The sequence below is a fragment of the Thalassophryne amazonica genome, chromosome 10, assembly GCF_902500255.1.
Source record: "Thalassophryne amazonica chromosome 10, fThaAma1.1, whole genome shotgun sequence".
Taxonomy (NCBI): domain Eukaryota; kingdom Metazoa; phylum Chordata; class Actinopteri; order Batrachoidiformes; family Batrachoididae; genus Thalassophryne; species Thalassophryne amazonica.
In genome coordinates, this window is record NC_047112.1 from 14,865,039 (window position 1) to 14,878,697 (window position 13,659).

The 13,659-nt window shown below is 42.6% G+C and overlaps 1 protein-coding gene across 4 annotated transcripts in view; it reads left to right on the plus strand.

Annotated features, from left to right (window-relative positions):
- The window catches only part of hps3 (HPS3 biogenesis of lysosomal organelles complex 2 subunit 1), a 46,258-nt gene that overhangs the window by 27,858 nt on the left and 4,741 nt on the right, over positions 1-13,659 (plus strand). The window contains exons 14-20 of one of the 4 annotated variants that reach the window (XM_034179456.1): positions 367-524; positions 678-779; positions 4,133-4,238; positions 9,405-9,646; positions 11,770-11,947; positions 12,455-12,688; positions 12,792-12,989. In XM_034179456.1, the coding sequence (XP_034035347.1) occupies positions 367-524; positions 678-779; positions 4,133-4,238; positions 9,405-9,646; positions 11,770-11,947; positions 12,455-12,688; positions 12,792-12,989 (1,218 nt within the window). Of the gene's footprint in view, positions 1-366; positions 525-677; positions 780-4,129; positions 4,239-9,404; positions 9,647-11,769; positions 11,948-12,454; positions 12,689-12,791; positions 12,990-13,659 lie in introns of all 4 variants that reach the window. The other 3 variants (XM_034179459.1, XM_034179460.1, XM_034179461.1) reach the window with 3 other exon arrangements.

Genomic DNA, 13,659 nt, shown 5'->3' on the forward strand with positions numbered 1-13,659 from the left:
TGTGTGTGGGTGTGTCTGTGTTTGTTTGTCTGTTTGTGGCCCTGCGACAGACTGGCGTCCTGTCCTGGGTGTACCCCGCCTTGCGCTCTATGACTGCTGGGATAGGCTCCAACCCCCCGCGACCCATAACTGGACTAAGCGGTAGAAGATGAATGAATGAATGAATGAATCTCCAATTTCCACGTCATGAACGTTTTGCTCAAAGTTTTTCTGCTGCATTTTGCATAATCACACTGTAATATGTTAAGTATAATTCATAGTCGTTGCAGAACTCACAGCCGACAGTTTGGTGCATTACAGTTTTTCAGTTTCACGGTTTCTTGTTGCACATCAAGTGTGGCTGTGTGTCTATGTGTGTGTTTTCAGGCGTGTCCCCCTAGCAACCTGGAGGTGTGTGCGCTCAGGATGCAGCTGTTTATTGGCCTCCGCTCATTGTGTGTCTACGGCCGACACGTCATCCTGCTCTCTGCCGCTGACACGAACACACCAGAGGAGTCTGAACACAACACCAAGCGCAGAGGCCTGTATGTCCCACACACTGTGCAGTCGTTAAAGGCATCACCAATAAATCATCAAATACCTTCTGGCAGCTACACACTTAACGTGACGAGCGATTTATGAGCCGCTGGTGCCACGGCACATTTTTAAAACATGTTTGCTGTGTGTTGTTATTTTAGCGAGTTGAAAGAACACAACAAGCTGACTGGTATTTTCCTGGCAGTGGGAATCGATCCCTCAACCATGCCAGCTCTGGAGAGCCTTCTAACGCGTCCCATCTTGTAAGAGGAACCTCTGCCCCCATGTCAGTCGTCACTTTTTGGCCAAGCTGTAATGCAGACGAGACCCTTCAAATTTTCAATGTGGCGCCATGTATTTTTTTTCCCTTCTCAGGATTTTTTATTTTTTTTATTTTAAACCTTTTCAGCCTTAGTCCTTAGTTTGCTTACATTTTTTCTCTCTTAGCATTTTTTTTTTTTTGTTTGTTTGGAATTGTTAATGAAAGCAGAGTAGAACATTTTCTCAACAATTGTCAACGAAAGGAAGTCACAACTTGTCAAAATCTCTTTGTTTGCATTGAAACCGTTTTACCGAGTTTGCAAGTGCAAGTTCATGTACAGGGTGACCTATAAAACCGGAACCCATAAAAATTGTAATAAATCCTATTGAAATTTGCTGGAATTAAACTTCAGTCTGTGTACGATCATTCCCTAAAGATTCAGTTATCTTTGTTACTTTGCATAAAAGTCGTGTTCTTTCCAAATTATGCTCCAAATGGTATGATTTGTTGGTGAAGTTGGCCTCCAGGCAAAATGTCTTTTCCTTGGTTGACTAAGACATGTTGGGGAAGAGGATTGGAACAATAGAACAACAAAATTTCAAGAAATTTGCTGGACTTTTGTAGGATTTATTACAATTTTTATGGGTTCTCTTTTTTTGGGGGGGGTGGTCACCCTGTATGTAACTGTATGAAAAACAACAACAACAAAAAAGAAGCAGCTCCGCTCTACAGACACACACATACATCAATACAATACATCAGACAAACAATACATCATCAAATAGACATTTAAAAATGCTTGTTCTTTTCCCTGGCGATCAGATGTAATGTTTTGTCAAAGTTCTGTTTTTCGTGTTTTTTTAGACTAATGGTTTTGTCCGTGGGCAACAGATTATTAGATTACAATGACAGATGGATGATGTCATATTTTTGTCTGATGCCTCAGACGACTTCATCAATTCCGCCATTGAGATCTTTAGTTTTTGTGAACTTTGAGAGCACACGTTTAATTTGTGGGTGTTTATTTGGGCCTCCTTCCTCAGTGATGTGACATCTGTTAGCGTTTTCTAGTTTTGTAGAACAGATTGTATTGTTGCTTGTGGTGCTATGAATCTTTTCGAGGCAGCCACTTAGGAGAACCCAGACTTTTTGAGATCCAAAATTGTGCTACAGAATCTTTGGGGTAATTCTTTAGGTGTTTTTCTGGCTCTTATAAGATACTTGGTATGCATGTAGATCTACAAATACTACCAAAATTTACCCACGTTTATGCAAATTAGCCAGGAACTTTTACAAGTAATTTCATACATTTCTTTATTTTTCCAGGTTGTTTAAAGAGGCATCTGTGTTGGAGTATGTGAACTATTGACCAATAATTTTATAAAGTGGACATTCTCACTGATGTAACACACGTTTGGTCAAATGGAATATGTGCAGGAGGAAAAATAAGTACATTTCTTTATTAAAGCCGAGGTGTATGTAAGCTTGTGTCCACAGCAGTAAATCGAAAATTATTAAAATGTTTTCTGATCTGTAACATCTAAATGTGAAGATAAATGTCGAGGTGCACCTTTAACCTTTAATTCTGTATTTACAATCCAAACAGTAGTTAATACAACAATATATAGTTAATAATTCATTTTCTGAACCAGTTTATTTCAGTTTAAGGTCACAGGGGAGGCTGGAGCTCATCCCTACGGCCATTGTTACCCTGGAATGGCCCCCAGTCTGTCGCAGGACGTATATGGTATAAACAAACTAAATTATTTTAAATCAGTATTTTTTAAAAATTTGAGTGCAACGAAACAATTCCATGGTGGGTCAAAGCAACCACATTTGTATAATGTGGTTTGGTTAATATATAATATAATGAAGAATTTGGATCCTGTAACAATAATAATTATAACAGTCAGTGAATCTGGGTAATTATTGTATTAGTGCACCTCTGAGACATCCATTGAGGGATTTTTGACTTTGCAGCTTGGCCTGAAAGTGAAAACACACCCTGTTTTGCTCTGCCCATCCTGATCCACCTAACCACCCCCAGTGTGCTTCTTTGCTCACAAACTAATCACGTTTGTCCTGAAGTGAAGCGAGTTGTTTTGGTTTTAATCATATTATTCAGATAATACTAAGGACCGCCCACTTTGCTGACCTGAATGTTGAATTTTTGAATTTATTATGTGCCAGCAGCTGGACTTTATTAAAGTACTAGCTTGCTGTTTTTTAATGTATTGCTACGTGACCCAATCACCCACAGACCATGGGTGGGCTGTATCGTAGGTGTCAAACTGATTCCAGAAAGGGCCAAGAGAGTGCAGGTTTTCTTTGCAGACACCAACTCCAGCAGGTGGTTTCACTAATGACCATCACTTTGAGTCCATCATTCAAACCACCTGCTGGGTCCTTTGTGGAATCAGATTGACTCCTGTGATCTGTGTAAATTCTAAACCGTCCAGCAGGCCTGGTTAGGTCTGGGGGGGGGGGGGGGAATGCTGTGGTGCTGAGTGTCACCACATCCACCTCACTATGGAACTGCCTTTGGTCCTGGACGGTTATAAACATATCCACCACTGATCTGCTGCAGCCATTTGAAGTATGGGCGTGTCCTCAGCCTTCTGCAGCTGCAACAGTCGTCAGTACTGATGCATGTACATGCTGGATTATAGCCAGAGAAATACGCCACATGGCCAAAATATCATAGCCAACATTCCCTCACAACGCAAGTGACGCTCCTCATCTGAGTCATTCATTTGGCACAAAGTCATTCCAACGGTATCCAAGTATCCTCGTACCAGAGACATCCAGTTGTCGTCGTACGTCACTGGTATGAAAGCAGAACTGCCAATATTATCAGTTACTTTTTTTTTTTTTTGCACTGAATTACTCAAATGAATGTTTTAGTGTTTTATTTTTATGAGTGTTTTATTAAAATTCTTGCTGAATAGGTTAAAAGCTCTTACACTTGATGTTTTTTTTCTTTTCTGTAAACTGTGCTAGAGGATGGATTAAAAAAACAGAAACACAAGAACATGTCTATGTAACATCTTGTTGCATGTATGACCTCTGAGTGCCCTTCAGGTTTAACAATGTTATCTAACATCTAAACTAATGTGGTAGCATTCAGTGGAGGACTAAACCTTAGTGTATAGACTTCAGACTAAATCACAGCTGCTTTGGGTGTACTGAATGTGACGGATCGTGTCTATTAATTTTAACGTACAGTCGTGTTGACATCAGCGATGGTAGGACTTGTAGTTAACTTATCAACAGGCTCAGTTCATCAAAAACCCACTTTAACAAAAAACTAATTATTCTCTTCATTATTGTCTGTGTAACCTCTGGCCCCAGCAGTAGGAAGTGGACAGGCTCTTCTCTCAGAGAGACCAGCGGGACAGGACATGGCTGGAACGTGTATGTGGTCGACACGGTCTCCCCCATTGCTCTGTATCGAGAGATGGTAACTCACACATTCACTGTCGACACAAACGGCTCTTACGTGTATATTGTTATGGATCAGACAGATTTTGTGGATGCAGGAGTTTGTAACTTCTTTCCAAGCTGATGTGCTTGTAACATTAAGTCTGGCCATGGGTGCAGGAGGGGTCAGTTTTAGAAGTGTGAACTAAAGTAGAAGCAACCTCAAGCAGATCTCCTACTGCCAACTTCTGGTACCTGGTTGATTACAAGAGTGTCAAAAAAAAAAAAAACTGGAACGGGGGGGAACGGCCGCTGTGGGTTTGGGGGCCGCGGTTTCCGTGGGGTGGGGTGTTGCCCCGTTCTCGCTTAGGCGGTTCCCGATCCGGCGTCGTCGGGCCGCTCCCTTGTTGATCCGTCGTGCTGCCGCGGTAGCTCTGGTGGCTGCCTTTCCTGGCCCCTGTGCCCTTCCCTTCTCTTTTTCACCTGGTTCCTCCTGGGGCCCTGCGTCCTGGGGCCTTTTCCGTTGTCGCTTGCAGTCGGCCATATCTTATGGTAGGGTTCTGTACTTTTATCTTGGCCCAACACTCCAGCCACAGTAGTGATCGGATATATAGCTGTGATCTGGGTCTCTGTGTGTGGCTGGTTATGTGTTCGTAGCCGACACCACAATTCGGTTTTGGGTGCTCTCAAGGGGATCAAGACTCTGGCGTCCTAGATTAGGGAACGAATGCTCACTAACTAGACAACACACTGTCGCTGTCACTGCTTGTTCATGTGTGGTGATTTGTTCCGGCATGTTTTATGTTGGGGCCCCGTCTCCTCGGTGTCTCACTTCACAGTTGTTGCTTTCACCACTTGTCTTTCGTTTTTGTCTGTCTTCGTGTTGTTTTGGTGGTCGGTCCCTCCTGATAGAAGTTGTCAGTCGGCTTTGAGTAGGATCTTGTAGGGTGATTGGGAAGGGCGGATGGGGGTCACACACGCACACCACATTCACTCATGCACTACATACCTTCTGTCCTGCAAGAATAAATTGCATATATGTGTATTAATGTTCATAAATGGTTCTGCCAGTGTGGCATTTACCATTACTATATATGCAGACGGGGAAAAAAAAAGAATAGAAAAAAAATTGGATACCTTGTCGAGGCATGCTATTGCGTGTAATCTGTGGTAATCATGGCTTTGCAGACTGTTGTAACAAATGTACAAAAAAAAAATCTGTGACGTTGTGATCCACAAACATGAATAGTGGAATTGCGCAGTCACACTTTGATGCAAAATTAGAAGCTGTAATTAAAATATAATCGCATATTGGTTTCTCTTTTGGAGCAGAGCGATTTCAATTACTTAAGCAGGCAGCGATCATGCACAATGGTGTGCAGTAGCAGTGGGAAAGCAGGGGAGATTAGCACGGCTGGATGCACGGTGGTTCAGTGACATGCGCAGATGAAGTTGGATGACAATAAAACGGAGCGCTGACATTACGGGAACTACGCAAACAATGAGGAACCGTGAAGACAGAAAGCAAAACAGAATACGGACGAATTGAGGTTGTCATCAGGATTCATTCAAATTTTTCAATAGTTTGAAAATTCTGATGACGCGCCAGCTACAGAAACGAAACTGGACGAAGGTTAAACAATGTCAATGTATGTCCAGATTTCTTGTTTCATTTTGGTTTCGGTGTCCTTTGTTAGTGCCGTGTGACCAGGGGTCTTGGAGGTATGACCAACCTGTCTACATGTGTTTTGTGGACTTGGAAAAGGCTTATGACTGGGTCCCTTGGGATATCCTGTGGGGGGTGCTGCGGCAATATCGGTTACCGGATTTGCTGCAACATGTGATCCGGTCTCTATATGAGCAAAGCAGGAGCTGTGTCTGCATTTTTTTTTTTTTTCCATTTATATAGCGCCAAATCACAACAGAGTTGCCTCAAAGTGCTTCACACAGGTAAGGTCTAACCTTACCAACCCCCAGAGCAACAGTGGTAAGGAAAAAGTCCCTCTGAGGAAGAAACCCCAAGCAGACCACACTCAAAGGGGTGACCCTCTGCTTGGGCCATGCTACAGACATAAATTACATAACAATTCACAGAACAATTCACGGACGAATATACAAGAAATGCTATTGGCGCACAGGACGGGAGGGTCGCCAACACAAATTCAGTTCCCATCTCTGGATGAAGCTGCACCTTAAACAGAGAGAAAAAACAGAATCAGACATCAGAAAGACAAAAAATACTGTATAATTTGCCAGCATTAAACAACAAGAAAAACAGAGAAATACTAAGGTGATCTTGGCAACTAGCACTAGCCCTAAACTTCACTTAAAGACCCAGAATTTAGGTAAAGTTGAGGCCACAGTCCACTCCAATTACTAATAAATGAATTAAAAGAGTAAAAAGCGTAAAACAAAACTGTACCAGTTTGCTAGCCATATGAAAGGGAAAATAAGTGCGTCTTAAGTCTGGACTTGAAAATCTCCACAGAATCTGACAATTTTATTGATGCAGGGAGATCATTCCACAGAACAGGGGCATGATAAGAGAAAACTCTGTGACCCGCAGACATCTTATTCACCCTAGGGACACAAAGTAGTCTTGTACCCTGAGAACGTAAAGCCCTGGCCGGTACGTAAGGTTTAATTAGGTCAGCTAGGTAGGGAGGTGCCAGTCCATGAATAATTTTATAGGTTAGTAGCAGAACCTTAAAATCTGATCTCACTGGGACAGGAAGCCAGTGAAAGGATGCCAAAATGGGTGTAATGTGGTCAAACTTTCTGCTTTGTGTCAAAAGTCTGGCTGCAGCATTTTGAACCAATTGGAGACCCCTAATGCTAGACTGCGGTAAACCAGAAAATAGAACATTGCAGTATTCCAATCTAGAAGAGATAAATGCATGGATCAGGGTCTCAGCATCAGCCATAGACAGGATGGGACGAATCTTCGCTATATTTCGCAGGTGGAAGAAAGCAGTCCTAGTAATAGTTCTAATGTGGAGGCCAAAGGACAACGAAGGATAAAAAATTACCCCAAGGTTCCTCACTTTATCAGTGTGATGTATGACACACGAGCCGAGGCTGAGCGTTAACTGGTCAAATTGATGCCGATGTCTCACTGGACCAAGAACCATCATTTCAGTCTTATCAGTGTTTAAAAGTAGGAAGTTTCTAGACATCCAACTTCTCACTGCTGCAAGGCAATCTTCTAAGGATTTTATGTGAACGAGATTACCAGCAGTTATCGGCATGTATAACTGAGTATCATCTGGTCTGTCGTGCTGCTGCGGTGGCTCTGGTGGCTGCCCTTCCTGGCCCGCATTCTCAACATTACCTGTTTCCAGTGGATGTTAGACTCCACTGCCCCCTTGTCACATTCCTGTTCATGATATTCATGGTCAGGATTTCAAGGTGCAGTCGGGGACCTGAGGGTGTTTTGTGACTGCATCGCTACTTTTTGCAGATGATATAGTTCTGTTGGCTGTTGTGGAATGACAATCAGCACCTCCAAATCTGAGACCATGGTCCTCTCTCGGAAAATGGTGGATTGTCCCCTCTGGGTCAGGGGAGAGTTACTGCCCCTGTCCTGTCCAGGGTCTACCCCATCTCACGCCCGTGACTACTGGGATAGGCTCCAGCCCCTCCGTGACCCTTAATTGGAGGGAGCGGGTATAGAAAATAGAGGGATTTCTTGAGAATAGCTTAAAAAACTCTTTTTGAGCTTTATTTTTACTAGTATTAGCATGTGTTCACCTTTTTACAAACAACACGGCATCTTAACAAATCTTATGGTGAGTTAAAAGCTTTTCTGTTGTGAAAGTGTAGGTACACGGACCCACAACAGGGGGCGCAAATGAACGGACAATGGAGTAGGTCAAATAACAACAATTTACTGTTGCGAATGTGCACAACCAATACAACAGTTTACAACACTAGACAGGAGTCAAATCACAAAGGTGTCGTGTGGGCAGGCTTGAAGATAGGAGACACCTGTCCAAAGCAGAACCGGAACCACACGATTTCCTCCGCCACCAGACCCCGGGAATACTGGAGCCGCCAAGTCCCGAACTCCCAGGTGGCCACTGCCTCCGCGTGTCAGATCTGGTACTGCTGGCGAGGAACAAAAAGCAGTTAAATGAGGGCGCGTTTGCCCCCAGCAATCCGTATGGCAGGAAAGCTACCTCCACCTCTCATTGGAAAAGTAGTTCACAATACAACGCTCAAGTAACAAAAGAATACTGTCTCACAGTCAGCTGAGGTACGTTACCTTCAAGGTAGAACGATATCTCGGCAAAGAGGTGGAGATGTCGTCTGGCTGATATACCAACACTGATCCTGATGAATGGTGACAGCTGTCAAAGATGATGAGCGTCAGCTGTCACCCTGGCTGCTCCTGTGAGGCGGCAGCGCCCTCTGGTGCCTGGAGCCCGCACTCCAGGCTGGGTGCCCTCTGGTGGTGGTGGGCCAGCAGTACCTCCTCTTCAGCGGCCCACACAACATTTTCATCACAGATATGACTCAAAACAAGATGTTTCAAGGACTCTTGAACTTAAGATTTTTAAGATGTATTTATCCAAAAACAAGTCTTTAAATCTTAGTACAATTTTATGTAACTGATTTTATCTTATATCTAGTGCCAGTTATTTATTTTGATTAGAAATTAGACAAGAATACTTGGTAAGATTTTAACTTTTGCAATGGGGAAAAAATGGGAAAATTTTGGTCAGAGGGTGTGTAAGCTTAGACCTGTGATCTGGCACTGTAAAAATGAATTGAATGAAAAGGACGTTGTAACATGTAATTTAAACAATGTATTGTGTCAGGAGGGGACACTAAGAAAGGCATCCTGATGATTGTTGTACATGTAAGTTTATTTCAGTGTCTCAGTTTATAAAGGCCTTAAAGTCTTATCTTAAAACAAGATATTAAAGAAATTGACAGCAAAGTTAGAATATTTAACCATTTTCAATAAAATGACAAGTTTTGCCTGATTTAAATGCAATTAAATCATGTTTATTTTTACTTTACCTTTTATTTAACCAGATAGGACTCCTCTTTTTGTTCAAGGTTTCATTTTCAGGGGTAGTTGGTGTAAATGTGTGTGTTTTGAAAGACTCTGTTATAAGTGAAAAAGATGTCTGTCTGTTTGTATGTTTATGACTCGTCCATAAATGTTTAGGTTTATATTTGTGTGTCACTTATGTGTTAGGTCGAATACAGTCAGTGCTATGCGGAGACCAGTGTACGTGCACACAGCTGTCGCCACCTCCTCAGTGAAGCACACCTCCTTCTCCGCGCCTCCTTACTCCAGCCAACAAAGCAGCAGCAAAACAACAGTGAGGGTGCGCACAGGGCGCCACAGCAGACAGAATCAGATGTGTGCAAAGACAGAGTGGAACTAGAAAAGGCCTTCAGGGAGAACTGTGCCCACCTGGGAGATTGTTTCAGCAGGTAAAACATAATAAATGCTACCGTACGCAGTACAAAGGAAAGCGGGGAGGGATATCTTCCCATTATTTCACTGTTGCACATTATATTCCACTGTGTATTAAACACCAGTAAATTCAGTGATCACTTCCAGAATTTATTTAAAAAAGATGGGAATCCTGTTTTGCATCTAGCTGAAATTTGAAGATGAACCAGTGCTCAGGTCAGTGATTGGGAGCGATTCCAGACCAAATCACCACTGGGAGAAACCTCACCACCTCAGATTTTCAAGACTTTTTTCAATTTCTATTTATTTTCATTTATATAGCGCCACATCACAACAGAGTTGCCTCAAGGCGCTTCACACAGGTAAGGTCTAACCTTACTTACCCCCAGAGCAACAGTGGTAAGGAAAAACTCCTTCTGAGGAAGAAACGTCAAGCAGACCAGACTCAAAGGGGTGACCCTCTGCTTGGGCCATGCTGCAGACATAAATTACAGAACAATTCATGGACGAATATACAAGAAATGCTGTTGGTCCACAGGACAGGAGGGTCACCAACACAAATACAAATCCCATCTCTGGATGGAGCTGCACCTTAAACAGAGAGAAAAAAACAGAATCAGGCATCAGAAAGACAAGAAATACTGTATAATTTGCCAGCATTAAACAACAAGAAAAACAGAAGAAATACTAAAGTGATCGCCGGCCACTAGCCCTAAGCTTCACTAAAAGACCCAGAATTTAGGTAAAGTTGAGGCCGCGGCACGCTCCATTTACTAATAAAATGAATTAAAAGAGTAAAAAGCATAAAACAAAACTGTACCAGTATGCTAGCCATATGAAAGGGAAAATAAGTGCATCTTAAGTCTGGATTTGAAAGTCTCCACAGAATCTGACTGTTTTATTGATGCAGAGAGATCATTCCATAGAACAGGGCCACGATAAGAGAAAGCTCTGTGACCCGCAGACTTCTTATTCACCCTAGGGACACAAAGTAGTCCTGCACCCTGAGAAAGCAAAGCCTGGGCCGGTACGTAAGGTTTAATTAGGTCAGCTAGGTAGGGAGGTGCCAGTCCATGAACAATTTTATAGACTAGTAGCAGAACCTTAAAATCTGATCTCACTGGGACAGGAAGCCAGTGAAGGGATGCCAAAACGGGTGTAATGTGGTCAAACTTGCTGCTTCGTGTCAAAAGTCTGGCTGCAGCATTTTGAAATGTGAAATGTATGTTGGGGATGACCCTCAAACCTCAAATCCAAAATTTCAGGTCACTGGGATGAAGGGTTCCTGAGATAGGGGGTGTTTTTTGTTTTTGTTTGTTTGTTTGTTTGATGTTGTTGTGTGTGTGGGTTTTTTTTTTTATAAATTTTGCAGAAAAGGGAGTGGCCACCAAATTTCAAATGGCCATAACTCCTGAACCAATTGTCCAATCTGGACAAACAAGGTATCTTTGCAAAGCGGAGAACACTGTGAATTCATAATTATCTGGCATTATTTTGTCCTATATTTTAACCTTGAAATTGATTCTGCAGATGAAATTACATTGGGCCAGTGACCAGCGGATACTGTACCGTAGTACATTGCCGACAACATAAAGAGAAGAAAAGAACTATATCAATTTGAAGTTACCATGTCAGCAGATATTCTGTTGACTTCTACTTTACTGATGCTGACATGCTGTTCTCCCCTTTCCAAAGATAAGGTTGTGTTCAAAATAATAGCAGCGTGTTTAAAAAATTGAATAAAGCTCAAAATCCTTATAATAGCTTTTATTTCCATACACACAAATGCATTTGGAACACTGCACATTCTATTCCAGATGTGTGGAAATAAAAGCTGTTATAAGGATTTTGAGCTTTACTGACTTTTTTAAACACACTATTATTTTGGACACAATTACTTACAGTATTTGTCCAGAGTGGACAATTTGTTCAAGAGTTGCATTTGAAATTTGATGGCCACACCCTTTTTTGTGAAATTTGCCAAACTAAAAGTTGGCCAAGGATAGGGAAGTGCAGGATGGGCTCCTTGCTCTGCTGCCACCGTGACTTGGACCCGGATAAACGGCTGAAAATTAATTAATGAATGTCTTGTGTTGTTTCCTGTTGTGTTATTGTTAATTTTTGTTGTGTTTTATTGTAGAGGCAGCCACAAGGACTGTCATCTGGCTTTGCCCTACTACAGGATGTCCGGCTTGTCAGTCTCAGACGTCGTCATCAGAAACCGCCCACTTCCCAGCAGCCCCTACTTATACGGGCCTGGCTTCTTGCTCTACCTGAAGCATTACCTGTTGGAAGAAGCAGACCAATGTCTGAGTCAGGTACACACAAACGGCAACAGTGAGTGTTGGCAGGAAAAAAGGGAAATTTCAGACACGGATTCCTTTTTTTTTTTTTTTTTTTTACACTTTTTCTGGTCATCTGTGAGAGTGACTCAGACTCAAGCTGATCTCTGTGATCCTGCATCCATCTTATTTCTCCCGCAGAAATGCTTAACATCTTAAATAGCGTCTGATGTCCTCTATATGTACAATACAGGAAATTTATTTCAGAGTTTGTGTTTCAGTGCATTTGTTGTGCAGCTGTTCCGCTCTGTCCTTTCCAATCTCAGAGGTTGAGCAGAGTAGGTCCTAAGGGGAGCACTTAGGAACACCAGGAGCTGTATGTGTGCTTGCACTGGAGATCTCAAACTGATCCAGTGTGGTGACCTCGAGCAACCGGGGCAAGCTGCAAAAAAAAACAAAAAAAAAAAACAAGACATTAGATGCATATAAAATAATACCTAATTAATTTTTTCTCACAGTTTAAATCATTCATTCTTCATGCAGGAAGTAGCCGATGAGGTCATTGACATCTTTAGCCAATCAGAGCCTTCGCAGGTCATCAGCGTGTGCAACAGCCCGGCCATGCTTCACGTCAGTCCTGCCCGTACGCTGCAAGTGCTGCAACATCTGGAGAACACTGTCGGTGTGTCAGTTCCACTTACACTCACCATGGCAACCATGGTGCTATGTTTGGGTGACCTAGCACATTACACAGAACTGATGGACAGACACGCTGAGGTTAGCAGGGAAAGGAGATGTATTTGTGTGGGAAGAAACTAAAATCTCATTTCGACCTATATGTTTATATCATTATATCTATCTATTGTTTCTCTGGGATTAGATGCTGCTGGTGTACGGTTTCATCGAGGAGCCCAGGCTGTTGGTGCACGGTAGCCGTGGAGGAAAGCACACACACATTTGTCCGACAAGGTTGGCTCGTCAGCTGGAGAGCTCCCAGCCAGGACTGCTGGTGGCGGCCATGGTGGCTTTGCACGAGAATAACAAAGTACAGCTGGAACAGGCTGACCACATATTCAAGGTGCCCATGCATCCGGGCTTAGATCTGAGTACAGAAAATAAAAATCAGCAGCTATATTTAGGTCTGAGTATGAGTTTTGCAGTACTTGATAAACAAGGGTTGGGTAATAGCCAATGTTAGCCATTAGCGAGTTGTGTTTAGTTGCTGCAGGCATTGGTCATATCAAGGATTTTTGCATCAGTGTGATCAGTTGCAGAGCAGGTAGTTTGGTGGATATAGAGTTTGCCTTCCAGTATGTAGACCAAGGTTACGATCACACTACCTGTCTATGTTCTTGGACAAGACACTTCATCTGCTTTGTGTCAGTCCACTCAGCTGTAAATAGGTACTGACTTTGGCTGTGGAAGTGACCTGCATCAGACAGTCACCCCAGTAGAGGTGGGCGGTATACTGCTGTCATTGTCCTCACCAGTGTGATTGTGCACCACGATACGGATTGTGCAATACCATCACCACCATGATAAGACAGAACACATGTTGGGTCGATTTTTTTTTTTTAATACACCAAAGAAAAATGTGGCAGACACAAAAACACCAAATATCCATTAATTTTGAGATCAGTAAACATCTCGGCACCTCTGCTGCGCCACCATACACAGTTGGTCTGTGCCTTCATGTATGCTATCTCTCATCCACGCAAAAATTCTGTTGAGTCAAAACACATTAAAAT